Raw genomic sequence first — 27713 nt, forward strand, 5'->3', positions numbered from 1 at the left:
TTGTTGGGGTCTGTGTTTGGGGTTTCTAAGTCAGGCTCCCTGGCCTCCTCACTCTCTGGTAAACCCAGCATGTCCAAAACCGACCACCTCCAAGCGGCTCCTTCGCAGCCTTGCAAGTCTGGAAAGGGCAGTCCCATCTGGGGGTCAGCCTTGCCTCTGCTTCTTCTCTCAGGCTGTGCGTGCAGCAGTCCTGCGGGGGCCCCCGCACAGCAGAGCCCTCCACCTCCCCTGCTCACAGCCCACTGCCGCCATGCTCCATCCTCCCCACCCCCGCCGGCCCCAGTGCACTCTCCAGGCAGTGGCCGGTGAGCCTGTCCCAGGGTGAAACCGATTAGGGCCTCCTCTGCTCGGAACTTCCCACTGGTTCCCACCTCAGAGACAAGCCTGACATTCCACAAGGATCCATGAGGCCTCCTCAACCCTCAACCCTGGCCCGCCACCCCTGCCCCTCCTCCCCCACACCAGCCAGGAGGCATCGAGCCTTCTTCCCCTGGCCCCCGTCCTGGAAGTCTCTCCCAGAGGGCCACGGCTCTTGTCCCCACCCCTCAGGGCTTTACTCAGGTGTCACCTTCTCTGGAAGCCTCCCTGGGCCACGGACTTCAGCCTGCACGCCCAGCCAGGCATCCTCTCCCTCTGCACGTGGGCTGAGCCACATTCACACTGACGCTGCTGTCTGCTCCCTGGAAGGTGAGGGAGGGCAGGAGGGGCAGCCTCCCTGCTCCATCCCCAGCACTTGGGAGGCCGGGTGTCTGTGACCTGGGGCCTGGGGGGTGGGGTGGCAGGACAAAGCCCAGTGCTCTCTGGATTGGGTTTTGTCTTGTTCAACACTCACGTCAGCCAGTTATTGGCAACAAGTTGTCAGTTCTGGAAGATCGAAGCTAGGAGGGTGTGCTCCCGGGAGGATGCCTGCATCATTTGGAAATGGAGCACCTGACTTGGAGCCCCAGTGCTCAGCCAAAGTCACCAGGTGGAAGTTAACCAAAAACATGGAGAGTCCCTAGTTTAGGTTCCAAGAAGAAATTTCACTGAGAGGAGCAGACCCCTGCCTGGTTTCCACGTGACAACAGCTCAGGAGGAGGCCAAGGGCCCGGGTGGCTGGGGTCCCTCGCGTTCAGGGCGTGGAGTCTCGGGCCCCGGGTGGCTGGGGTCCCTCGCGTTCAGGGCGTGGAGTCTCGGGCCAGGTGGCTGGGGTCCCTCGCGTTCAGGGCGTGGAGTCTCGGGCCCCACATGCACCAGCAGAGTTGCTGGAGACTCAGGCCCAGTTGTGAGGCCACAGACAGAGGAGAGGGCACTGGATCCCAGACGGCAGGGCCCACAGCGTTCACACACCCAGGACACAGGGTTGGGGCCAGGGAGAGCGGCAGCACCTGCAAGGGGCCGCCTCCTGGCTCACTGGTTCCCTTCCCCACGTCTCCACTGGGCAGCAAGACAAATGGGGGAAGTTGCTACCAAATACTCATGGGTTCGTCAGGCAGAAGCAGCAAGACATGAGGAAGAAAGCAGCTGGGGCTGAGCTCAGAGCAGGAGAAATGACAAGGGAAGGGGTCTGAGCTCAAGGTGGTATTTCCTAACCCCCTAAAAAGGCATCGAATAGGCCATGGGGCAGGGTGGAGAGGGCGCCACAGGGGGCGGAAGGGAGCTGGACGGCCCCTCCACCAGGACGGAAGGCCCTGCAGAGCTGGTGACAGTGCTGGCCTGAATCCACCCGCCCCGCCGCCCGGGAGCAAGCCCGCCTCTCGGTTGCCTGCTTTGCTCCAGGGCTGTCTGCCTCCCTCCACGAGGCAGAGGAAGCGAGCAGAGGCCTGGGCGGACACCCCTGAGTGCCTGGACCTGCAGAGAGGGCTGGATGGCAGTGCCACATGAGGGCACTGGGGCAGAAGGGCTGACCCCGGCCTGGGCCCCCTCCTTGTCCCTGGGTGCTGAGAGGGGTTGCTGCAGAGTGACGACTCAAACACAGCACAAATCACCACTTTATTTCTAAGAGAAAACCTGCATTCTCACACACACCGACTCGGGGGTTTCGAACACACATGGTTTGTACATCTGCCCACTTAGGTTGCTCTGCAAAATGAGGAAGCCGCATCGTGCGCACAAATAATACACATTCCACACAGCAGCACAGCCTTTGGGGCGTCTTTGGAGTTTTGGGTGAAGCTTCTGGGGTTGCAGAGCCATCCCCAACCCAGGCCTGGCCTGGTCCCTGCCCTTGCGTCAGCGTGGCCTGGGAGGCACACGCATCTTTACAGGCCCGGAAACCCAAAGGCTGGGAGGCTTTCGTTCTCTGGTGAATCCGAATTCGAGACAGGCTTCACAAAAGCAGCTTTGGGCCGAGCTCCAGGCCTAGCCCTGAGGACCGCTGGCCTCCTGGAGCCCCTCCAGAGGCTGCCCGGCCAGTCTCTCGCTTCTCCAGGCACTGGGGGTTGGGAAGGGGTGGGCTCAGGGACACAAGGACCAGGGGGAGTGTGGCGGAGGTTTCTCGCTGTTCTTCCGAGCCGGTGCAGCCTCTCTGAAGGTCACTGTGGAGGGCGCCCCAAGGCCTGAAGTGCCTTAGGGAGCGGTCACGCCCCACAGACCTGGAAGCTCTGCCCCAGTTTCCCCCAGCCTGGGTGGCTGGGCTGTGCTCCCCGAAGTCTTTACTGGCAGTGCCCTGCCCTGCTGATCCCAGAAGCAGCTGATTGAGGGGCCTGGGAAGACCCCATGGCCTCCAGCAGGTCTCAGAATGACTCCTGTAGTGGTTAGGACTAGGGCACTGGCCGTGCCCTCAGGCCCGGGTGGGAGATGTGGGCTGGGAGTAAACCCAGGAATTTAGGACTAGCAGCAGCCATCAGGGGCTGTGGTGCAGGAGCAGCCGCCAGGGCAGCACTGGGAGGCAAAGGCCCTGAGGGAGACCAGCTGGTGCCGTCCCCTCCCAATTCTGCTCAGATGGGCACCCTCGCCTTCCTGGGACATAAACCCCTGGGGCTCACGTGGTGGGGAGCAGACAATTTGGCAGCAGACGGATGGACTAATATCAACGTCTCCAGTGACGCAGGGCCCAGTCCCTGCCCTGAAGGCTGCTCAGCCCCTTCGGCCCACGTCCCGCCTCGCGATGCCTCCTGTGTGCCAGGGCCAGGGCCTCTGCTTCGGTGCCTTCCCCCTAGTGGGCGACTGTTTGCTGGCTTTCAAAGGTGGCACTTCTCAGCTGTCAGAGCTGCAGTGACAGCCTTGGGGAGGCTGAGGGGGCTGTCAAGCAGGGGACACTAGTGGGGACAGGTGTGTGGCCCCTGGCTGCGGGGCCTCCTCCATCCTCCCCACTCAGGGCTATAAATACTCATGATGCAAATGGTAAATGCTCCCAGACATTTATCATAAATTACAGGTGGATAATTGTGAGTCTTTAGGCCATGAGGCCTCTTGGGGAATATTTCCGTTCTTTAAAAAAAAGGAGACACCAAGCCAACGGGGCAGGACGGTCGTTCAGCCTGGCTTGTGACTGGAAGCTCGCTGGGTGCAGCAGACTGGCGTGGGAGAGGCCAGGGTGCTGGGTGAGTCGGAGGCTGGGCCAGGGAGCACCGTGACCAGTGGTGGTCACAGAGGAAGTGAAGGATGACGTGGGCCCGGGTCGGAAGCAGCCAGAGCCAGAGGAGGGGCACCTGGCCCCTTCTGCGAGGTTGGAGCATTATGCCAGGAACAGGTGTTCCCTGCACACTTTAAGTGAGTAAAGAGAACAGTGATTTTCAAACAAGGGTGTGTTGGGGAGGGTGTGGGGGGCTCTTCTGTGCACCTGTTCCCTGCCTCTGCTTGAGCCCAGCACAAAGTCCTAGCTGGAGGGCCGTGGAAGCCTGGGGCCGGCACTGTGCAAAGGCTGGGTAAGCATGCTGTCCCTCAGAGCGTCCTCAGTGGTGTAGCCAAGAGCCAGGAAGGGCATAGCCTCCTCCCTCCTCCCTGCTGGAAGCCAGAGACCTACCACAAAGACAGACCTGCTGCCTCCACCCGTTCTCTCTGCCTTGCCTCTGCAACTGGTCTTTCCTCCAAGCAAACCTTTTCTGCCTGCTTCACCATTCACTCTGCAAATGACCAGGCCTCCAGATCCCATCCAGCCGCAGGTGCGACTGGGTCCGTGTCCACGAGAGAGATGGGGCATTCCAGTTGTCCTGCATGTCCTTTAAACCTTTCCCTTCCCTCTCTTCCGGAAACTGAGCAAACACCAGGCACTGGGACAACTTCTAATTTAATATAATAATAATAAAAGCCACGGTGGCACAGAACCATGAACCACATTTTACATTCCTAACTGAACTCCTGCTGGGGCTGTTGTCAGGATAAACATGCAGAATCAATGGCTGCAGTTGCCAAAATAAATGGAGCATGCCCACCTCTCCGCGGCATCGCTGCAGACCTGCCCGGCCCGGCCCGCGCCCGACCTGGGCATCGCTCGGAGGAGCTGGTCACCACACAGAAGGCAAGATTAAAATAATAACACTGACAAGCAAGCTCTAATGAGGAAAAACTCCTGGAAGGAGGCAAATTTAATTTTCTTTTCCTCTTTTGACACCTTTCTTCCCTGTCCAAAGGGAGGTTCTTAATTGAAGTCTGTGAGGGGGACGCTCTGTCTCTTTATTACCAAGTGGCCTCAGTACACAGAACGCTCGCTTTTTATTGTAGATTATACCTTCCTTTTCCCCCTTGGCTCTGGAAAGGATAAGTGATTACAGTTTTGTTATCTTCTAAATTAAAAAGAAGGTGAAGTTGACTGGGCTGGAGCCGTCTGCACAGCAGTTTGACAACTGGGGCGACAGCATAACTACTGGGCAATTTTTTTGCACAATTCAAAAGCTTTTTTTTCTCTTTTTTGCCAAGGAATCAGTCTAACAAACACATCCTACCCTTGCTGAAAATAATTTCTTTTCTCAACTCTTCTAGGAATAAAGCACTTTTAATGTATTTGTCAGGAATCGACACTTCATTTAATAAGGTTTAAAAAGTGACAATTTAAAGAGCAATTGAGAAGAGTCCCACATCCATCATGGCTCGCGCTTCTAACTAAAATCAAAAGAATGAAAGCAGAAAAAGCACTGAGAAAATGGCAAAACGTGTGTCTGTGTGTGAGGGAGAGACGGGGGGCAGGGGGCTGTTCAGAGCTGCTTCAAGTCCAAAGTGCTTGAGCGGCTCCTGTGACACTGCCCTGCTGGGTGCTGGCTGCAGGGACACAGCTGCCACGCGGCACACGCCCTACCCGCCCAACACTCTCAGTCCACTCCCCAGTGACCCTCCCCAGAGCTGCTGGAAGGTGACTTTGAAGGCTTTTTCCCCCAAAAGCTCCAATGAAGTTGCCTTTCTACTCTCAAAAAAAAAAAAAAAATCATGATGAAAAGTGAAGGGTGGGGGTGCTGGCCACCTCCCATTTCTTTGCCTGGGTGGTGGTGATGACGACGCCCTTATGTCCTTTCCGTTGGTTACTGAGGACCATTGCCCTCATAGGCCCGGGCCACAGGCACCCACCCGTCAGCCTCACCTGCCACCCACCCCTCCTCATGTTGGTTTGTTGCCTCTGGGGCTGGCCTGGGCATGGGGGAGCCTGTCTCCCCGACCAGGGGCTTGGCCATGTCTCCTTCACAAGTCCCGCTTCCCACGGACTCAGCTTCTACTCTCTGCTGGGCTGAGGGCTCTGTGGTGCCCAGGAACCCTCCCAGCCACGTGCCAGCCCATCCCATCATCTGCACTTGCTTTTAGCTTCAAGTTTTTAGGTCGCTTTGGTCCAGGTGGCCCAGGGGAGAAGTGCTCTGCAGGACCAGCCAGGCTCCGGGGAACTGCAGGCTGCCTGGGGACTTTCTGGTAGCTGCTCACTTGTCCCTGTTCCCTGGAGATGAGGGCCTTGCCCTGGTGTGTGGTGTGACACACCTTGACTTGGCCTCCAGACCCAGCTGAACACACGAGAAGAGTTCCTGCCCCATTCAGAAGGCCCCCTGGGGAAGGGCAGTACCCCTCCAGCCCGGGAAAGGAGGTGGACCCCAGCCCGGTGTCCTTCTGGAGTCCAGGGCAGGCTCCCGGCAAAGTGAGGGGAGGCGAGCTGGCAGCGCGGCTGTGGGGGAATGGGACTTTGCCCTCAGTCCTCACCAGTGACATCAGCTGTTAGTGCTGCCCCATCTTCCCCTGACTTCTCTTTATCTGATGATAAGGGGCATCTTTAAAGTGCTGGAAGCAGGAAGGACAGAGATCTGGAAGGGCATGCCCCAAAGGAAAGAACTGCCACAGGCCAGGGAGCTGCAGATGTGGGTCTAGGGCCGAGGCTTTGAAGCGTATTCCTTTTCCAACGCGAGGCCGAGCTGCCAAGCTGCTATCTAGTTCCCGGAGCACAGGAGGGCTCTGCGTGCTCTGCGGGCAGGGGACTGGAGGGTTGCACATGCAGGGCTGGGTAGCTCCACCCTCTCTTCCCAAGGTCAGCAGCACGCTGCTCCAGGCCAGGAGCCTCTGGACAGGCGATGCCCATGTTTAAAAGGAAGCATGTGAATGGTTCTTTCAAAATGTTTGAACTCTGCCCTTGATATGACGGATCTGGCTCCTCTGTCCCCATCTGGGTAGAAAACACACTGGGAAGGAAGTGCTGAGTGCACAGGAGCTCTCTGGCTAATTGGCAACCTGGGGCTGGGGGCTGACAGCCAGCGCCCCCACTGGGAGCAGGTGCCCACTGTTCCCTACAGGAGCCTCCTCCCATTAGGAAATGCCTGGCACCCCAGGGGTGTTCCGCTCACCCACACAACAGGGAGTGGCAGAGAGCAGAGCTGAGGGGATAGGAAGCAGCTCAGCCCTGCAGCCAGAGCCACTGAGGAGGACGGAGAGCTGCAGACCCTGGCTTCTCCCCAGGAACGTGTCCGCCCTGACCCAGTGGCCCTCTGATGTCTGCTGTCCTGTGTTCACACGGAAAGACAGTCTTCCAATTTAATCGTGCAATTTGATGCTACCCTACTATTTCCATATGGACAAATAACTCAAAACCAAGTTAAACTAGGAGGAAGAGGCTGACCCGTTAGCTCTTTTTGGAGCGCAGCTGATATGTCTTTGACACACTGAAAGGAAACTCCCACGCCCTCACCCTCCTCTGATCAGGGTTGCAGGTTGGCGCCAAGGACCCAGGGACCGTGGTGCTGCCCGTGTGCCGTGCCGTCCTGGGGAGACTCCCAGGCTGATGCTGATGGCGACAGAGGCCGGAGCTCTGGGGACAGCAGAGGCGCAGACAATGATGTGTGCAGTTACCCAGGGCAGGCAGCACTGGAATGGAAATCACTAAGTAAGAGACGGAGCCAGATCAAACCACCATCATCAAATGAGGTCCTTTCGATGAGGATTAGGAGAAAAGCTTCTTAAAACTGCTATTTTTCAATCCCCAGTTGAGTACTGCGGTGTGGGGGAAGCACGGAGTCCCAGATCTGCATTCCCGATGCTGATGGGCAGGTGGCTGCCTCTCCAGTGCTCCACTAAACACAACTGGAGGGGCGGCTAAGCCGCACAGTCCCCGGCAGGTTTGGCCATGCCAGAACTCGGTATATGTTTATCTACATAGACTTCTGAATAGTGAATTAGCAGCGGACATAGTAACTATTTCCTTGTCAGCCTCCCAAGCTTAAAGGCTGGATCCGTGTCAGGAATGACAGGTGAATAACTCAGCCACGCGAGTGACTATTAACTCCAGTGTCCACAGGTTGATTTGCTCGTGTGCATTTGCGGAACTTCCTCTGTGGCCCAAGTGCCAGGATGAGCCACATCCGTGTCTCATTTAGGAGACATGCATGATGGGCCTCTGTTCCCCCAGGCTGAACCGTTCAAAACCAAGGAAGGAAAATTATAGCATCAAAAGGGATTAAAACTAGTGATTTGCTGCTTGAGCGTTTCAAATAGATCTGGAACACGTATGATTCACTGAACGGAGAATAACTAAGAGAAAAACAAAATCATTTAGTTGCCAGGGCAATGTTTTCCAGCAGAATGAACACTCTAAGGAAGCCCGTTCCTAAAGGGTGCCTCCAGGTAGCGAAGGCCTGATGCTTTCTCCTCCGCCTGAGTGTTTGTGTGCCATTTCTGTATTCCAACACAGGCCTGTCTATGGCCCTCCTGTTCCCTGCGCCTGGGCTACATTAGAGAGGTAGGGTGTTAACGGTGGACTTGATGAAGATTGAAGACCCATTTTCTCCCCCTCGAGACCAGCCTGATTTGGACAAATTGAGAAGAACAAAGCAGCCCCTTTCTGTCCTTGGGAGGAAACCTGTTCGGTGTCTGCTTTTGCAGCTCCTCCCTGGAAAGGGGCAGGGGCGGGGGCAGTCAACAAAGACCCCTGCTCAGGGAGGAGACCGTTTCCTGCCGTCGCCCAAGCCCACTAGTCACACCAGGCCCGCTGCCTCCTTTATTGGTGCTGCCGGTTGGGGGAGCGTGAGTTGGAGCCTGGGCTGGAGGGTAGTGAGCTGCCACTGGGCGCCCGCAGGGCATGGGAGTCGAGCTGCTGACCGGCCAGACTGGTGTCCCCTGTCCCCGATTCCTCGCTATTTTCCTCCTTCTGGCTGCTCTGCTGCTCTGGACACTCAAAGTGGACACAGTGGAACACCTGGGAGAGAAGAGGAAAAGGCCCATGAGTGAAGGGTCAGCACGCAGCCCTGGAGCTGCTGCAAGTCGGGATCCTGCCCTGCCCAGCTTGGGGGCTCCCACGAGGGAGTTAGAGGAAGTCCTTCCCGCTGCCCATGTCTGCCCCGGCGCAGACACCTGATGGCACCAAGTATGCCGTAAAGACACTCTGATCAGTCAGGATGAAAGGAAATGAGCCAGTGGCCCAAAAGTTATAGACAGCATGACATGGATTCCTACAAAATGTTCACACTGGATTATTCTGTCTTTGCTAACCTTTGTCTAATGAGTTTTTTTCTTTTTAATTAATTTTTGTATTTGGCAGTTGGGTTATAAGTCAACAGGAGTTGACTGTGGTGATGGTGGTTCAATTTTGTGAGGTTGTGGAAAGCAGGTCCGCAGATAATGTCCACCTCTGTGCGGCGTCTGCGCCTTCTCCCCGTGCCCGCGTGGGCTGTCTCTGGATACTCTGGTTTTCTCCCGCATCCCGAAGCTGTGCACATGAGGTTCATGGTGCGTCTGTAGGGCCCCAGTCTGAGTGCATGTGAAGGTGTGTGAGCGTGCCCTGCAGTGGGACAGGGTCCTGTCCTGAGTTGGTTCCTGATGCATAATTCTCCCTGGTCCTGCAATGGTTGAGCACAGACCCTGCCAAGGCAGCTGTGCTGGGGAGTGGACTTCAACCTCATATGGCTCAAGCCAGCCTGGAACAAACGCCCCCAATGTGTAGAAACCAGCCACCTGGCTGACAGTCACCCTCTAGGAGCTGAGAGAAGTTTGCATACCTGATAGCAGGTCAGCCTGGAAGCACCATGAACTCTGTGCCAACACCGGGCCAGCACCGTGCAGACGGGGCACAGCACTGAGCTCAGCGCCCCACAAGCAAGGGTGAGCCATGGCCCTGACCTGGAGAGTAGACAGTGTGCTTCAGGGGACCCCTGACATGCATGTGTGAGCTGAGGGGTGCAGGAGAGAAGGGCGGGATGGGGGCTCTCGTTGCCACAGCACGAGCATGTGTGCACACGCATACACACGCCCTTCTACCATGGAATCAAGTTCACAGAGACAAATGTAGTATCAACTGCAGAATTATACTGAAAATATAAATGCCATGGTTACCTCCCTGCATCACTATCTTTTCCATATTTCCACTTCAATTCATTTATTGACCACTGTTTTACATTTCACATTTCCTCATGTGAAGACTGAGACCGTGTCTTCCTGGTATGTCCACTCTGTTTTGGAAGCTACCATTTTCTTTTAGAGGGAGCTGATTTCTCTCCTTACCGGGCAGGGTCTCAGACCCGGTCCTTGCCTTCCGCAGAGCCCTCACTGCCTCACGGCTGAAGCTGCCCCCACTTAGCCGATGTCTCCCTCCTTTTCCTTTCTTTCCTTCCTTTTCTATAAAATCTCCTTCTGTGGGTCCATCTGCAGGGCTTACCAGTCAGCAACCGGAGGGGCTAGGTCCTAGGGAAGGCCTTATGTGGAGATCTGAACACTACTTGGGCCATCAGCTCTGCCCTGGGCTAGGCCGTGTGAATCTGGGAATCATCCTCTAGGTGACAACCATTAGTCCACTCCTCCATCAGCTGCACATTCTTGCAGTTTTTCAGTAACAACACCGCCCTGGGCATGTTGGCCACTCGTGGATCACTTGCCTTATGAGTGCTTCTCCTTCCACGCCCAGGGATAGGTGAGGTCAGGCTCTGCAGGGCCAGGGCACACCCTCAGAGTGCAGTCCTGGTCCTCAACACACCCCCCACTAAAGCTTCTTGTAACCCAGCAAATACGCCGTTCTCTTTTGCAGTATGACCCAGAGCCATATTCTGTTCCCACACCCATGCACAGGACTTTTCAGGACAGGCTGCGTTTTACTGCTCCTTCCCCCTGCTGACACAGGAGCTCTTTATCCTGCCCCATCATGTTCTTTAATCGGTTATTTGTGTAATCCCTGCTCTCCCTGCTCCGTCAGTATCTCTGGAGGCCGCTCCCCAGAGCCTCAGGCTGACACTAATCCTAGAATTGACTTACATTTGTCCTACTCCTTATTACCTTTCCTCAAGCTCGCTCCTCTGGCACTGAATGGTTTTTCTCTCCTTTTGCTCTTGCAAGGTTCTCTACAGTCCTGTTAATTTCCAGGCCAGCTCTTCCCCCCTCCCCCGCCCGCACGCCTTCAGGGTGCCTGCTGCTCCGTGGCCCACCCCGCTGCCTGCCTCCTTCTACTCATCTGTCAGCTCCAATCTGACTCCAAGACCAAGACTTAGTCGTCCTTCTACCGACTCGGGTTCTTGCACAAGAATAAACAAATCGATAAAAACTCTGGATTGAGAAATAAAGTTAAAAAAGACCTCAGAGTGGCCTAGTGTTCCTGCTTGCTCTTCAGAGCCGGCCTCCCACCGGAGGAGGGATCAGGGCGGGTCTCTGCTCCGCACTGTGCTGGTAAGAGCCTGGGAAGAGATGCTGTCTGTGGTGAGCATGTGATAGACATTCCACGACCCGACCTGTCGGTGCCCTGCTTCTCACTCTACTTCTCATTTCCAGCTGCATTTATCTCTTGTCTAACTTGGGCAGTGGTAAGGGCACAACTGTGTTTAGCCCATTAGCCAATTTGTTTTCAGTTAATAATGCAAATGGCTGTTACTCCCAACACACCTAATAAGACTGACAGCCAATCTCAACTGTTGCAGTGTTTTCCTATGGATATTTCTCCTAAAGAACTCCTAACTGTCTCTCTCCCTGATGCCACTGAGCTCACAGCAGGCTCTGCCATCAAGTTAGGGGACTCTAGAAGCCCCTGGAAGCCCTAGGCCTTAATTGCCTGACTGAGCTCCCTGTGGCTCTGCAAGTAACTGGGGCCATCTCAGAGCTGTGTCCCAGTCTGTGGCCCCAGAATCCCAACTAAATGAAGTGCAAGTGCAGTCTGCCTGAGCATCTCCACGAGGCCACGCAGGTGCTGCCAGATTCAAAGGCAATACACAGGCAGGAGTTAACTGTATTATATCACAAACTGTGTGGCGAAGATTCTAAGTGAAAAAGAGTGTTTTTACAAATGGATAGGCGGGTGAAGAGGCAGAGCATGCCATGGGTGGGAGTGGGCAAGCTATAGGTGACAGGTGGGGAGGGAACAGCCTCTGCACACAAACAGAGCACAGGATGAGCGTCACATATGCAGCAGACACGGCCAGAGGATGACGCTGCACGCGTAAGCAGGGTCAGGAGGTACACACATACCACAAGCATGAAGCACCTCCTACGTGCCTGACTGGGCGAGGTCCCAGCTGCCCTCAGAGGGTGTACAGTCCAGTGAGGCCAGCAGTCACATAAGCCAGGGAGAAGGAGCCCCAGGGGCATAGAGGAGTGGGACCCAGCCAGGTAGGGAGTCAGGGAAGGCTTCCTGGGGGAGGAGACATCTGAGGTGAGCCTGGAAGGAAGAGGCAGCCAAGCTAGAGAGGATGGAGAAGGGGGGACTTGGTGTGGAAGGAAAACAGGAAGAACTACACAGGTTCTCAAGCCAAAGGGTGGCGACAGAGCAAGGAGGGCCTGGGAGCAGCAGGGTGTGGGGTGGAAGGGTGGGGGCAGGGGCCACACCCAATGGGATAGCGTGAGGGCCTGGCCTGGAGCTGGGCAGGGATCCTGATACTCTTGGACAAAGGAGACTATTTATTTATTTATGAGACAGAGTCTCGCTCTGTCGCCAGGCTAGGATGCAGGGGCGCTATCTCAGCTCACTGCAACCTCCGCCTCCCAGGTTCAAGTGATTCTCCTGCCTCAGCCTCCTAAGTAGCTGGGACTCCAGGCATCTGCCACCACACCCAGCTAATTTTTGTATTTTTAGTAGAGACGGGGTTTCACCATGTTGGCCAGGATGGTTTCGATCTCTTGACCTTGTGATCCGCCCACCTCGGCCTCCCAAAGTGCTGGGATTACAGGTGTGAGCTACCACGCCCAGCCTAGGAGACTCTTTAAAAACGAATCTTTCTTAAACTAAAAAAGTTATTTAAAAAGGAATATACGTTTGTGGCGACAAATTCAAATAACAAGTATTTTAAAAAACTAGATGACAACAAACCTTTAAACCTTGGAATCCCCTGATTTAGCAATTTGGAAGCAATAGGAAGGATTCATTTTCAAATTAAGAAAGAACAGAATCTGGTAACAGACTAGATGAGATTGATAAAGGAAAGAAAAGGGCCCACAGTGACTGTCAGGGTTCCCTGGAAGGGACGGGGACGGGCATACTGTGGTGCTACAGAAGGTGGCCAGCAGCAGGTCCAGGGCTCCAGGCACAGCAGCGCAGACCTGCACTCATGCCAAGGACTCTCACAGACCCTTTCCCTGCGATGATTTCACTGAGTGCAGACTCCAGCAGGTGCGCCCACAGTGCGGCTCCTGCCCTCAGGACCTCTCGGGCAGATGGGGGCAGAGGCACCTCTGTGCTGGGACCTGTGTTCACTCTTCTGCAAATGGCGAGTGGGCAGGCTGGGAATGAACCTCAGGGCTGTGCATCCCTTAAGCCTGGACCTTTCCACTGTATCAACATGCCTGCCTCACATAAACAATTCTACCAGCATGGGGTCAGTAACATTCCATACATCAGAGGCGAGGGAGAAACTGATTCTGCCTGGAAGAGAGGTCAGGGCAGGCTACAGAGAGGAAGGTGTGCACAGGTGAGGTCTTGAGGTGTTGGGAGGCAAAGGGAACGAGAAGATTTCCACATAAAGATCTGGGCCCTGGCACCTCACTCCTGGCAGCCTGTCTGCAATTCACTCTGGTCACCCCTCTATGGAGCAGTGTGCCTGGCTCAGTCATCTCTGTTGATGGTTTAAGCCTGGCAGCCTTCAGCCAAATGTGGCAACTGTGTAAGCCAACCCCCAGCTAGCTCCTAGACCACTCAGATGCCCATCAACGTGTACGAGGCTGGGGTTACTTCTCCTGGGACCCCAGAAATCCTCAGATTTGCATGCAATGCAAATGGGCATTCGGGGGGAGGGGTCTGTGGGTGGTCCCAATTCTGTTCTTGGGAGCAGCAGTGAACAGCAAGCCTGTTGTGGGGAAACTGGCACCTTTACTGGTGGCCACGCTGCTGGGGCTGGGCGTGAAGCTGCCTCCGGCCCTTGGAGAGGAGTGTGAGGGAAGGGAGGCAGCAGTGCTTTTTATACACAGGAGCTGGAGGAGGGTGATGGCAGCTTGGAGGAAGTCATCACTGCCACAGTGGAGGGAAATCTGGAAATACTGGGCAAGTGGCCCTGTCCATCCCACCATAACCCCAAGCTCCTCAGCCCACTTCTTTCCACCGGGCACCTTTGGGCCTCCCTCGAGGTGGAACAGCCAAGTTCTGAGTCTCTCTTTGCTCAGAAGCTCATGTGATTCAATTTCTTTTCTCCAACCTTTCCCAAGACTGCAATACCTCTTGGAAAGGATGTGACCAAAAGTGGCTGAGGCATACTGGGCAGAGCCGCACTATGATTTATGCAAAACCATTACTCCGGCCGCCGCATCATTCTCCCTTCCCCTTTTCAGCAATCATGTATCCCATTAGCCTGTTTGATTGCCGCTGCTCACAAAGGGGCACCTTCGCTGAACCGTCTTCAATGGCCTCTGGATCTCTCCCCCGAGAGAAGCCGGCTAATTTGGAATGTGGTCGTGTGTATGAATCCGACACAGCCCCAGTCACAATCGCGTGTCCTTTTCTGTAGCTGCTGTTTATGATCACTTTGCCTTGCCTCTCTGGGAGCCATAATTCACAACACACCGGAGAGAGCCTGGGTGTTCTTTTCTCCGTGAACCCGGGACAGGATGTACACAAATGTGCTAGCCCCTTCTTGGTGACCAGGCTAATTCCTCAGCTGGCTGGTGGCTGCTGCCTCTCATTAGAGGGATTCCCTAAGCACTATTTGCTTGACACATTTTCAAGGTTTTTAAAAGCAGAAGCCTTTGCTAATTTTCCCAAGTTGGCCTAAGGGTCCACTGTGAACGGCGGCAGAAATTGGGGAAATTTAATAAATGTTGATCAATGACTCTGCCTTGCTTTCCTGGTTCCTCCTGAGTAATTTCCACAGACTGCTTTCATGCCAACCAATGCAAACAGGATTTCGGATCCAAGCTTTCAACTTACGAAGGCAAGCTGACAAATCTTTATAAAACAGACACCTACCTAATGATGTCTCTCCACAAGTCAGATGCAAAGCCATGGCTTCTAACTTGCGCTCCCCTAAAGATCCCCTATTTCCCTTTCGCAGTGGCTGGTGTGGTGGCATCACACACCCACCCAGCGCTCAGTGACATAACAGATCCTGACGATGGTCAGCATTAACACCTCTGTCATGCTCGCCGCAGAGCAGAAGTTAACAGCCCATCTACAGACCTCGGAGATGTTTTGTTTTTGTTCCTTTAAAAATGAAGACGAGTGCCTCCAAAAAAATATCCCTTTTTATAAACCATGGTTTTTTTTTTTTTTTTTTTTTTTTTTTTTTTTTTTTTTTGAGACGGAGTCTCGCTCTGTCGCCCAGGCTGGAGTGCAGTGGCGCAATCTCGGCTCACTGCAAGCTCCGCCTCCCGGGTTTACGCCATTCTCCTGCCTCAGCCTCCCGAGTAGCTGGGACTATAGGCGCCCGCCACCTCGCCCAGCTAGTTTTTTGTATTTTTTAGTAGAGACGGGGTTTCACCGGGTTAGCCAGGATGGTCTCGATCTCCTGACCTCGTGATCCACCCGTCTCGGCCTCCCAAAGTGCTGGGATTACAGGCTTGAGCCACCGCGCCCGGCCTAAACCATGGTTTTTTATGTGCATCTGAACAGCCCAACACATTTTCAGTTAAGGAATCATTTCATAGGGGCCAGGCGCGGTGGTTCACACCTTGTAATCACAGCACTTTGGGAGGCTGAGGGAGATGGATCACTTGAGGTCAAGAGTTCGAGACCAGCCTGGCCAACATGTCAAAACCCCGTCTCTACTAAAAATATAAAAATTAATCAGGTGTGGTGGTGCACGCCTGTAATCCTGGCTGCTTGGGAGGCTAAGGCAGGAGAATTGCTTGAACATGGAAGGTGGAGGTTGTAGTGAGCCGAGATCATACCACTGCACTCCAGCCTGGAGACAGAGTGAGACTCTGTCTCAAAAACAAACACACGCACACAACAAAAAACAAAACCAGGAATTACTTCATAGGGAGACATTTCCAAATTGTGAGCTACAAATTTTCAGTATTGCTTAGGGTGATAGGATACCCAAATATTTTTGCACCAGTACTTATCCCTACTAGGTATAGAAGTAAGTTTCTGGGTGACAGTGCAACAACTTTTTAAAAAAACTTTACAATATCCTTTTCTCATATTCACATAGGCCAGGATACCCACAGATAACTGGAATGCTGATGCTTGGAAGGTTCTGGAAGAAGAGCCTTTCCAATCCATATAACTAACTCTAGGCAGCCCTGGAATTCCTGCCCTGTTTTTTATGTGTGTACACTCCAGAGTTCCAGGGAGAGAGTTACTCTCTTGTCTTAATGGATTCAGCCACAGAGTGGTAGAGGTATCTTTTGGTTATTTATTTTTTTTTAAACTAAGAAACAAAAAAAGGAAGTATTCTTGTTTGCAGGCTTCTGGGATGCCTGAATCTCCCCACCTGGTAGATTTGGCCTCACCAGGGCCCCCTTCCCACACTGGACAGGCACCAAGAGAGCCTGGCCATGGCCCTGCTCTCCCCACAGGGCTGGTCCATGCGTCCCCAGCTGCCTGGGCGGTTCTTCACTTTGTGTGACCAGGCTCCTCATGTACCTTCTGTCTCAAAGGGCTCCAGCTGCGTGGAGGCTTCCAGCATCACCCTGGGACCCTCACAAGCTGCGGTTTTCATGCGTCTCACTGCTGGGAGGCTCCTGGGTACTCATCTGCCCAAGTCTGGGGGCACTTTCTCCCAGGCCAATTGAGGATGGAGAATTATTGCTGCTCCAGTACGACAGGTCTAAGGATTGTGCAGTGTCTGAAACAACCACGGGTGCTCAATGTTGTCCTGCTTTTCCTCTCTTTTTTCCAATAAAATCTTTCATAACAAACATTTAAACATAAGGAGGCCCACAAAAGGTCTTCTTTTATAATTATGAAACAAACTAAATATTTTTCTGCCTTTTTTCCTGTGTTACTAGGAAGGAAGCTTTAAGATCTAGTTTACTCTCCTTATTTCAAAGGCAAGTGTCCTGAGAGGCAGGGAGGTGAAATGACACTGGGGCCACACAGCTGGCTGGAGGTGAAGCTGGCACCAGTGCCGAGGCCCTCTCCCTTCCTTCCACTCACTGTTCGCCCTCCTCAGTGCATCCTCCGCCTCCCTGCCTGCCCAGTGCTGCTTCGTGGAGCCAGCTTCTAGAGCCTCTGAGCCCCTTTCTTCTTAGCCTGGCTCTTCTGAGGCACCTGGCTTTGATCATTATCTGCAGGTATAATCCTTAAATCCAAGTTTTTGTTTGGATGGCTCAGCTTTCACTGCCTCTCCTCTAGCCTATATTTTTGTGCAACCGAATGCTTCCACAGTCTCTTATAACCATCAGAGCTCTGCCATTCTCCAAGGGCATGGCAGTCACAGCCTTGGTGCCATCTTCAGTTATTCTTTGATCTGGCTTCAGGCTGTCACAAGTGATTCTGAGAGCTCATTCCCCTTGGAATCCTGCACCAGGGCTCTGGCCCGTGCTCTGATGTATGGAGGGGTTACTGTGTGCTAGGCACTGGGCTGGGTGCTGAGGACACAAAGATGCCGCAACACAGTCGCTGCTCCCAAGAACTGCAGTGTGGTGGGGACCCAGTCAGAGCCTCCTGCTAGGACTATTATGCAGATTCACAGGTGCCCGGCTACCCGCGGGGCCTGACTGTCCCGGCTGTCCCTGCACTGCCTCCTCTCTGGCCCAGTACCTGGCATACATCATACAGGGCCTCTGTGCTGCCATCTGAAACCTAAGTTTGTTTCCATTATTTCTATTCCCAAGCAGATTTTCTTTGTGGGCATCCATTTCCAGTTGCTGGGACATGAAGCCCCTGGAGGGCCAGGTGCTCTCCCGCACAGAAGTGGAGTCTGAAGGCTGGAACTGGTGCTCTCTGCAGACCAGGAGCTTTTGTTGGGAGGGGCCTGCTTCTCCATTTGCTCTCTCTGCGCTCTGCCACTGGGACGTCTGCTTCATGCTGCTGCTGGCCCACTGGGAGTTCAGGCCCTGGAGCCAGCATGTGACTGCTTTGAAGTGCTTCTGGGCTGAGACGATGGTCCTCTGGAGGATGCTGCAGGGGAAGTCCTCGGGGAGCCAGAGAGAGTGGAATCAGACCTGGGCGGGGGACCTGGGAAATAATTATCACCATGCCAGGAAGGAGCATTTCTTTCTTTTTTCTAAGAGTCTATTTCCTTGTTTTGTTTTTTTTCCACTAGAGCCCCATGTTGCTATGGGAACGGGTGGCATGGGAGCCCAGAGCCACTCACTGGCCTGGCCGAAGCCCGTAAATAAATTCTGCCTCACTCTAGGTCCTGAGCTGAGTGGTCCTGGAGGGCAGCTCAAGCAGCCACTTGCAGACTTTCTGTCCTGCTGTCGGCTCCTGCAGATGCTCCTCTGACACGCTCATGGGCTGATCACTCTCCCTGGATAAGGAGCGGCAGGCAGCATGCAGAGTGGTCTGCAACCTCCCACCCTCCCGGGTCCTTATGTTTATAAGACATAAACTCATTCATGGCTCCCAAACTCCAAGGGCCAGGATCACTAGATCCATTTTACAGATCAGAACTCACGCTCCTCCTTCAGGGCTGGCTGCTGTTTTCATTCACTGATGCCTCTACCATCAATCAGGTACAGCCATTTGAAACCCCACCCAGAGTTGAGGGGCTTTTTAAGGGGATTCCTTTCTATCAGGTGGTGAAGCTGCCATCCCCTTAAGGAAGGGTCCTGCCTCAGTTTCTCCCCAAGATCTAGCACAAACTGGTGCACACAGCATGCTCAGACCCACCTGCTTATCAATGCTTGACTCATAGAGTTCTGGGCCAGGGTGCAGCTGGGCTCATTTTGCACCTTGCCATCTATTATGCCTTTGTGGGAGACGCAGGGGCCTCGATGTTATCGCCAGACTGCCTGGATTCACATTCTGATTCTGCCACTCAAGACTGGGGTGATCTCGTACAAATTAGTTAATGTCTTCAGCCTCAGTTGCCTCTTTGCTTAAAACCAAACTTCTTACTGCCAAAACTGTATGCTATAAGGCATAGTTTTCCCATAAAAATACCATGTGGGGCAAGAAACAGTGGTGCCTCCCCCTCACTGAGGAAACCCCAATTCTGGCTCAGATAAGATTCATCCCCTTGCCTTCTTTTTCATAGCAGTTTTATCACTTGTGTATGCATGAATGTTATAGTTAAACTTTGCCTGCTTTTGAAGTTTCCATGAATGTAATCCTAGTATACATATTCTTTGGTGTCTGGCTTCTGTCCTTCAACACGCTGTTATGTTCATCCACCTACAGTCCCTGCAGCCCATTGTATGAGATGCTGTGCTTTGCTTATCCATCCTCTGTGGATGGACGTGGTGTCCCGTTGGGTTCAGAATGAACGAGGCTGCGGTGAAAGCATCCTCACTCTTGCCTCCTAACCTGGTACAAGAGCTTTGTCGGAGAATACACATAGGAATAGAAGTGAACGCTCAGCCATAGGGTGAATGTGTGCACACGCTCCTTTAGGACAAAACGCCAAACTCTTCTCCAGAGTGACAGGGTCAGTCCCTCCGCCCACAGCACTGGAGGAGAACTGCCCACTTCTCCACAATTTTGCCAACACTTAGTATTGAGTTTCCTCATCTTTAAAATGAGGGTGAGTGGAACCTACTTCATATATGAGGATTAAATCATGTAATAAAGGGCTGGAAGAGAACCTGGCACACAGTAAGTGCTGAGCAAATACTAGCTACTATTACTGTAATTAATACTAATGATTATTATTATAAGGGTCCTAAGCTAGGAGATGCTGAGATATCTGGTGCGCATACTTTTCCATTTACAAATGTTTCTGGTTTAAGAAAATCCTCCATATGACTACAGAAACTCTGTCTTGGAATGCCACGGCCTCTCGATAATGAAAAGTTGGTTTATTACATCTTTTCCTTTATTGCTTTCTTTGATTGACTGGGAGAGGGAGAGATGGGTGTACAGATCAGATCACTCACCCATTCATTCAGCTAACAGGTCCTCTATGCTTACATGTGCCAGGCACCATGCTAGGTGCCAGGGATACAAAGATGAATCTAACACAGCCTCCCTCCTCACTATATAAATTCAGTAGGTAAAATGGAACCTGAGAGCTGCCTAAAGCCTGTCAATACCATCCTCAGTTTCTGTTATTGACTTGGTAAAAGCTTTCATGTAGGTTCCTGTGAGCAGAAGCCCTGTCTTTCCGAACACCTTGCAGAGTTTCCTTTTCCTACAGTCCTTTTTAACCCTCAAGACTGCTTGTGGGCCCCTGAGCTCCCTGCGTACTGAGAAAAAAATCACTCCAGAACTTTCAAACCCACGTTTTCATAAAAGCCATAAAAAGAAACAGGCATAACTTCTATTTCTTGAATACCACTGACTGAATTTCATGGGTGCATAGACTTGATCTTATTTACTCCCAGCTGGGTTTCTTTAAGGAGGTAGGTATGTGCCTTTGTTATTTACTCAGATAATTAATAACATGAAATGGAAGAGTTGCTGGAGACTCCGCACATCAGAACCAGTGCGGTTCTGAGCACAGTTTTTGGGGCTGAAACTAAAGATTCCTCGATGTTTGTAATGTTGTTGAAAAGGTCCAGTTTATTTTAGACACAGGAGACTTAGAAGAGGAGCAGCGTCTGTCTCCCCAGTGGCTCAGAGTTGATTAGCATTGAAGGCAGGCGGGCAACCACATAGGAATGACCAAGAGCTTGCTAAGCTGGCAACGGAGACCACCATAAAGTGACGGAGGAAATGGTCGAGAAGGGCCTCCTTGGCCACAGGCAGTAGGGAGAATCAGGTGCATGGAAACAATGGAGGCGGAGGGTGGATGTGCTGAAAGACACACCAACATCTGTCTGCCATCTAGTGCTGAGCATGGGAGGAAGACAAAAGAGTGGGGGGAAGCGTTCGAGGGTGAAGAAGGGCCAAGCACAGGGGAGCTTCCAGAGCCAGGCGAGCAGGCAGCAGAGGACGACAGAAGCACACACTGGGGGAGTGAAAGTGGAGTGCTCTGAGGAGTTAAGATAAATGATAAGGATGATGCTGAGTACACAAGGAACGGGGGTCACAGAAGGAAGTGCTGGAGTCTTTAAGCGGTTAGCACTGGGGGAATTTATTGACAGAAGTTGTAAACGTAGCTAAAAAATTAAATGAATTCGTTGCTGCAGTGCTCACAAAGGCAGATGAGAGACAGATGCCAGTAGCAGACGTGCACTTCCCAGAGGAGAGGGACGGAATGCCACAGAAAATCAGAAGCGTGCCAGAGCAGGTGATCAAGAAATCTAAACTCACAGACTACCGAGGCCATGGTCGCCTGAGAGCTGGACGGATGGGAGGGAAGCAGGGAAATTAGCATGCAGCAGACGGATGAGCGTTTGGATGCAGGAAGGCCTGGCCGACTGGAGCAAGACAGATACACACCTACAGCAGGCAAGAAATCCCAGTCCGCCTTAGCTCAGACAGGCCAGCCCGGGGGGCCTGCTTCCACGCACTGCCTGCTGTCTGCCTCCTCCTATTCCAGCAGCCACCGGGTGTTTGGAGTTTGGGGCAGTTTCCATGGTCACTGTGCAGAGCCCAACTCACTGGGCTCCTGCCCCCAAGAACGACTTCAGGTCTCTCTAAACAGCCGGCCGCTCTGCCAGCTGCTACTTACACACTGTCCAGGCCACTTCCCGCCTTCTGCCGAACTGCCCAGCCACCGTCTTCTCTTGAATGCTCTTCACAGGAGCCTCCATGCTGCGCTTCCCGACCAGTCCCTGCTCTGCCTGCCCCTCTCTTGATGGGGAAGCACCTGCAGAAGACGGGCCTACCTGCGCCATTCGGCAGTGTTTGTTCACCCAGATTTCCCTGTATCGTACGTACACAGACAGACCTTTCCACGCCATAGACCAACTCCATCGATAGTTTTTGAAGCTAGCACAAAGTCTCTGGGTTCACAAACACGGAGTAGCTAAAGGGACACAGTGTTTCTCTGGCTCTGAATAAAACGAAGGCCACTGTTATGGACTGATGGTTGTGTCCCTCCCAAATTCCTCTGTGGAAGTCCTAACCCCTAATGGAATGGGATAGAAGTGGGGCCTTTGGGAAGTGATCAGGTTCAGCAGAGGTCATGAGGGTGGAGCCCCCATGATGGGATTGGTGTCCTTATAGGAAAAGAGACTGAGTGCTTGTGCCTGCGCCCTCTCTCCCTCTCTCGTGGAAGTGCACACACCAAAGAGGGCCGTGTGAGGACAGAACCCAGAAGACGGCCCTCACCAAGAACCAGAGCCTGGTGGCACCCTCACCTCAGACTCCCAGCCTCCGGGACTGTGAGAAATCAATGTGCTACTTTAGCCAGTGGAATAGCCAGCTGAGACAGCTGCTGATGTTACTTAGCAAATAAGTAGGGACAGACGGAGGAAACCCTGCATCCTCTGCCCTCCAGGCCACGCTCTGTAGTGAGGGAGGTGCCCTGACCCCTGTTTCTGATGGCACAGTTCTGGCTCCCATGGGACTGTGAATCAGGGTGGTGCCGCACACTCATCTCCAGCCTCCTGTCCTATGCTGCCGCCTTCCCCAGCTCCATGAAGTGCTTGCGTCCATGCGGTCATGTCCTCTAGAGCCATCTCTCCCAGGAATCCTGCCTGACCAGCCCAAGTCATTCTCCTTCCCTGATGTGACCCCAGTCCCTCACGCCTCTGAACTTTGCCATACTGGCTTACACACATTTCCACTGTTCTCTGTTATGACTTTTTTCAAATAATGTCCCAGAACCCAGTATGCTGCAGTAAAGAACATTCTCTGAGGTTTGCTATATTCTTGATGCCCAGTAAAGTTCAGCTTTATTGTACATTTTTTGCTTTTTGAGTCAGGGTCTCACTCTGTTGCCCAGGGCTGGAATGCAGTGGTATAATCATAGCTCACTGCAGCCTTGAACTCCTGGGCTCAAGCCATCCTCCAGCCTCAGCTTCCTGGGTAACTGGGACTACATGTAGGTGTATACCACTGTGCCTGCTAATTGGTTTTCTTTTCTTCTTGCTTTTTTTCTTTTTTTTTGAGATGCAGCCTCGTTCTGTTGCCGAGTCTGGAGTACAATGGCACGATCTTGGCTCACTGCAACCTTGGCCTCCTGGGTTCAAGCGATCCTCTTGCCTCAGCCTCCCATGTAGCTGGGATTACAGGCACGTCCCACCATGTCCGGCTAATTTTTGTATTTTAAGCAGAGATGGGGTTTACCATGTTAGCTGGGCTGGTCTCGAACTTCTGGCCTCAAGTGATCCACCTGCCTTGGCTTTCAAAAGTGCTGGGATTACAGGTGTGAGCCACCATGCCTGGCCTTTTTTTTTTTTAAAGTAGAGACAAGGTCTCACTATGTTACCCAAGTTGGTCTTGAACTCCTAGGCTCAAGCGAACCTGTGGCCTCAGCCTCCCAAAGTGCTGGGATTACAGGTGTGAGCCACCATGCCTGGCCTTTTTTTTTTTTTTTTCTTTTTTAAAGTAGAGACAAGGTCTCACTATGTTACCCAAGTTGGTCTTGAACTCCTGGGCTCAAGCGAACCTGTGACCTCAGCCTCCCAAAGTGCTGGGATTACAGGTGTGAGCCAACGCACCTGGCTTATTGTGCCTTTTTGTGTGCTCTGAGAATGAGATCCTGTTCATTATGTATTTTATGACTTAAGATGTTTACTGGCCCAGCATGGTGGCTGGCTCATGCCTGTAATCCTAACACTTTGGGAGGCTGAGGCGGGTGGATCACCTGAGGTCAGGAGTTCGAGACCAGCCTGGCCAACATGGTAAAACCTGTCTCTACCTAAAAAAAAAAAAAAAATACAAAAATTGGATGGGTGTGGTGGCAGGCACCTGTAATCCCAGCTACCTGGGAGGCTGAGGCAAGGGAATCACTTGAATGCAGGGGCAGAGGTTGCAGTGAGCTGAGATTGCGCCACTGTACTCCAGCCTGGGTGACAGAGTGAGATTCTGTCTTTAAAAAAAAAAAAAAAATTCCCAGTTGGCAACACTACTTTGAGGCTTTTTTCCGCCGATCAATAACTGATTCAAAAAGACAACTGAGCAAGTTATTCATTAGCCAAATGGGATGGATTACAAGTTAACTAGTGACCTACTATCCAACCCATTTAAAATGGCTGGTCCAATCTCCACCAAAGTGGTCGGGGCCCCTTGCACAGATATTTTTGGGAAACTCATCATGAAAGAGAGGTCTTACACTCCAACTTCAGAGCTCTGTAATGGGAAATCATTCTTCATCTAGAATAGCTTTGAAAAAAAATGTCCAAGATGCTTTTCTTCTTCCTTGGTCACTGAGGAAACAGGTTTGGGACCGAGGGCAGCCCTAGAAGAAGGCTCTGAGCAGACTCGCCTTGCTGCTTCTTAGCCTTTTCTGACTTGAGAATTCCTTCTGTTGTAATACAAAATTTCAGAGTTCCATTTAGGAATTAAAGAAAAAAACCAGTCTAAAATTTTGGGGGGGATGCACTGTATAAAAAGCAAGAACTGCAAATGAAACATAGTTCATTCGATTTCAATATGTTACTATGTAAAAATTTCAATTGTTTATGACCTAGTGTTTATAATTCTCGAATTTTTCTTTAGAAAACATCAGTTGGTTTACTTTTATAGTTTTCAGGTTTGTTTTGAAATAAAGCGACAAAAGGAGAAGTTCCAGGTTTCTGTTTACAAGCTCCTCTCTGCAAGAAACACACTGTCGATGTGGACCATTTTTCTTCTAAATCAATACAAAGCCAAAATGAATTTAAATTATCACAATATTTTCACATTTACAAATGCTTTTTGAAGTACCAGAAACACCTTGATGTGTTCTGGGGAAATTTTAATTCCATAAAGACAATGCATGAATCCTGAGCACAGGGCCCATTTGCTGGATGGAAACGAGGAGCCCTGTGTTCAAAAAGCACAAAGAAATCTTTCTGCCTTCATCTAGGCTCTCTCTCTCTCTCTCTCAAGCTGCCACGCTAGTTATTATCTGCTACTTAATGATGTGCTACCTCGGGCACAGGGACTGCCCGCCCCCCCCACCACCCCCAGCCAGTGTAGCCCCTCACAGGCACCCAGGGCCCTATTCTGTGACTTGAGCTCAGGACTCACACCAGACTCTGGCCCCGTCCATCCCTGTGCCAGGGCCCCTGCTGGGGGTGGAGAGGGCTGTGATCATGCGTGAGATGAGGAGGGGCAGGCCAAGCAGAACCCAGGCATCCTGGCTCAGGGAGTGGGTGGCTGAGAGCTCATGGCAGGAAGGTGGGAAGGGGCAGGAGGTGGGATTGCGTGTGGGCTGAGGCTCCAAGGTCCTGGTGTGTGTTCCACTGTGCTGTGGTGCTTCATTTATAAAACACAATTCAAAGGTAAAAAGACCCTAAGCATTTCAAGATGGTGCCACAGAGCATTAAACCTCATGTACTGGGTCCCATGCAACTGTTGTGGTGGCACGCCATAGAGCCAATCCTGCATACATCTGAGAAAGATCATGGAAAGGTAGAATTGCAGAAATGTTACTACTTTTATGTTTCTCATGTACCTCTTGCATTTCAACCCATCATTCCCTATGCTGCCTCTCTTAAACCAGGGGTTCTTTGGAGGTACACGCTTGACACAGTGTGGCGATGAAACAGCAAGGGAGTGACAGGTCAGCAGCACGGCCGCCTGCTAGACACCATGCTCAGAGGGGCAAGGAACCTCACACAATTGCTGTCATTTGGGAGGGCTGAGGACTCAGAGACAAGGGATGAGGTATTTGACCTCTCAAGGCGTCTGTGGTTGGCCGATTCCACAGAGAGCTGTAGGAATTAGCAAAGCAGTAGGAGCTGGCTTTCATTTGCCAGTGAAGAGATATCAAAAAATGATAATGATATCCCCACTGTGCAATTGCAGGCCTTTCTCCGTACCAAGCTGTCTGAACAACAGGCCATTAGCAGGCAGAACAAACAATTCCACTTAACTCAGGAGGTAGCATTTACCTGTACATCAGGAAATCTCATGGCACCTCTCATGAAAAGAGACCCTTACCTCATTTGCTGTGTTGTGTGTCCCAACGATACGGATGAAGGAGGCAGGCTGCCTTTCAAAACTCACTGACTGCCAGGACCTGGGAGAGGAAACAACCATTTGCCTGGTTAGACGGTGCAGTTAATTGACAGTGTGGCTGATGAAGTCATGTCCACCGAGGGAGGGCTTCCTGTCCTCGGAGACTTGCACTGTAGGAGGGGCTGGGGGCAGGGCTGCACCTAATGTATGGCTGAGAGAGGCAGGTCATACACAGTGTCCCTATTCAGGAGCTTACAACCCCATCACAGAAGACACTCCTCCCCATCTGTGAATGTCACTTAGGGTTCTTACAAAGCCCTCCATAAACAAGCACAAAGTGCAGACCAGGCTCATTAGGACAAGAGTGTGGACAAAGAGATGTAATCACGGTGGCACGAGTTCATAAATACATTTCCCCATCTATAAAATGGGGCCATGATGGGGCCCGCCTCAGGGCTGTTGGCAGAATGACCTCAGTCATTCGTCAGACACGCATCTGAGGGGGAGCAGTTCCTCAGCACGGGAGGCTTCTGGGAGGAGGAGAGTTTTGAAGAGGGCAGGGATGTGGGGGGGGCTGCGGAGTTCCAGCACTTGGGTTGGGGCAGCGGGGGTCCTGCACTACCCTCTGACTCCACCATGTGAGTGATGGCACATGGGGGTTTTGGCAAGTTCTCCACAGGCCTCTACCCCCACCTTTCCCTGCTTCCAAAATGCCGCCCCCGACACCATCTATTCTCAAGACTGGCCTGGCTCCGTCTGGGTGGTTTCCAAAGCATCCCCGATATTTTAAAGGCAGTTCCTCATTGATCGGCACAGGCCAGGCCAGCTCATTGAAGACTCAGCAGAGCAGGCCTGAGCGGACCCTGAGAGGAGGAGTTCTGCTCTTGGCTGAATGCTCAGCAGCTCATCAGAATGTACCGGAGGAGTGCACGGCACCCACGACTGTAAACTCCAATCATATTTTCTGTAATAAATGTGAGGAGTTCACAGTTGTTGCCATCCCTCCTCCGCTCTCACAGTGGAAATGCCAGCTGCTGAGAAGCTGTTTCCTGTAATTGTCTAATTACCAAGTAATGTTAGCAAAGAAAATATCTATGTATTTGCAGTTTGCTTTCCCCCTTTGGTTTCAGGTGTTCCATCTTCCCTCTCACTATGAACCTCCCACTGAGATTGATTCACTGCCGCCTGGACACCCGTCCCCTTAAGGTCATTAAAAAGTCATTACCATCTTGTGTGGAAAGTCTGTGCCCCTGAAACCAGTGTTCTGGAAACAGAGTTAGAAAAATCACTCTCTCCGTAAAAATGCTATTATTCATACATGAAAGTGACGCCATCTGACCATGCCCAGGGCTTGTGCTGGTGCCCTATTTTCTTGGTGAGTGACTGCTGTCCTCCCAGACCCCTAGCTCTCTTGGAGGGTCTGCTAGATGGGATGCAGCCCGTGGGCCGGCAGGGGTCCTGCAAGACCCTGTGGGGTTTCCACAGGCCTAGTTCTCTCTTGCCAGCCAAGCAGTGGAACTGACCATAGACTCATGTCCTTCCTCCAGCAGGTGGGGGGAAGTGAAGGGAGCGGCCCCTGGCCAAGGTTCACACTGGGACATCAGAGTCCCATCCCTGTCCCTAAAGGAAGCTAAAGAGTACACTAAAGCTGGCCTACTAGCTGCTTCTCAGGCCACGCCTCCAGGAAAGAGAAACAGAAATAGGATGAGTGACAGTAGCTGGTGACAGCTATTAGGTTCCAGTCACAGTTTCACAAAAAGGACTGGCATGGGGAGGTGGCAGGAGTGGAAGAAACTGAGCAAAGATTTTGTTCTTCTCAGCCTTCTAGCTCGATGCCTGTCAAATATCCAAGTGATTCTGGACAGTTGGAAGCTCTTGGTCCTCAACAACA

General features: G+C 52.4%; 1 protein-coding gene across 6 annotated transcripts in view; it reads right to left on the reverse strand.

Moving 5' to 3' along the window:
* Positions 1-6904: 6904 nt before the first annotated feature.
* Positions 6905-27713, reverse strand: part of BTBD9 (BTB domain containing 9) — a 469792-nt gene continuing 448983 nt past the window's right edge. For all 6 annotated transcript variants that reach the window (XM_007972737.3, XM_038005643.2, XM_038005644.2 and 3 more), the window contains 2 exons: positions 25805-25883; positions 6905-8575 (listed from right to left, as the gene is read on the reverse strand). In XM_007972737.3, coding sequence (XP_007970928.1) covers positions 8378-8575; positions 25805-25883 — 277 coding nt within the window. In that variant the 3' untranslated portion in view covers positions 6905-8377. The remainder of the gene's footprint in view (positions 8576-25804; positions 25884-27713) is intronic.

Source organism: Chlorocebus sabaeus, chromosome 17 (genome assembly GCF_047675955.1).
Source record: "Chlorocebus sabaeus isolate Y175 chromosome 17, mChlSab1.0.hap1, whole genome shotgun sequence".
NCBI classification, from domain to species: Eukaryota; Metazoa; Chordata; class Mammalia; order Primates; family Cercopithecidae; genus Chlorocebus; species Chlorocebus sabaeus.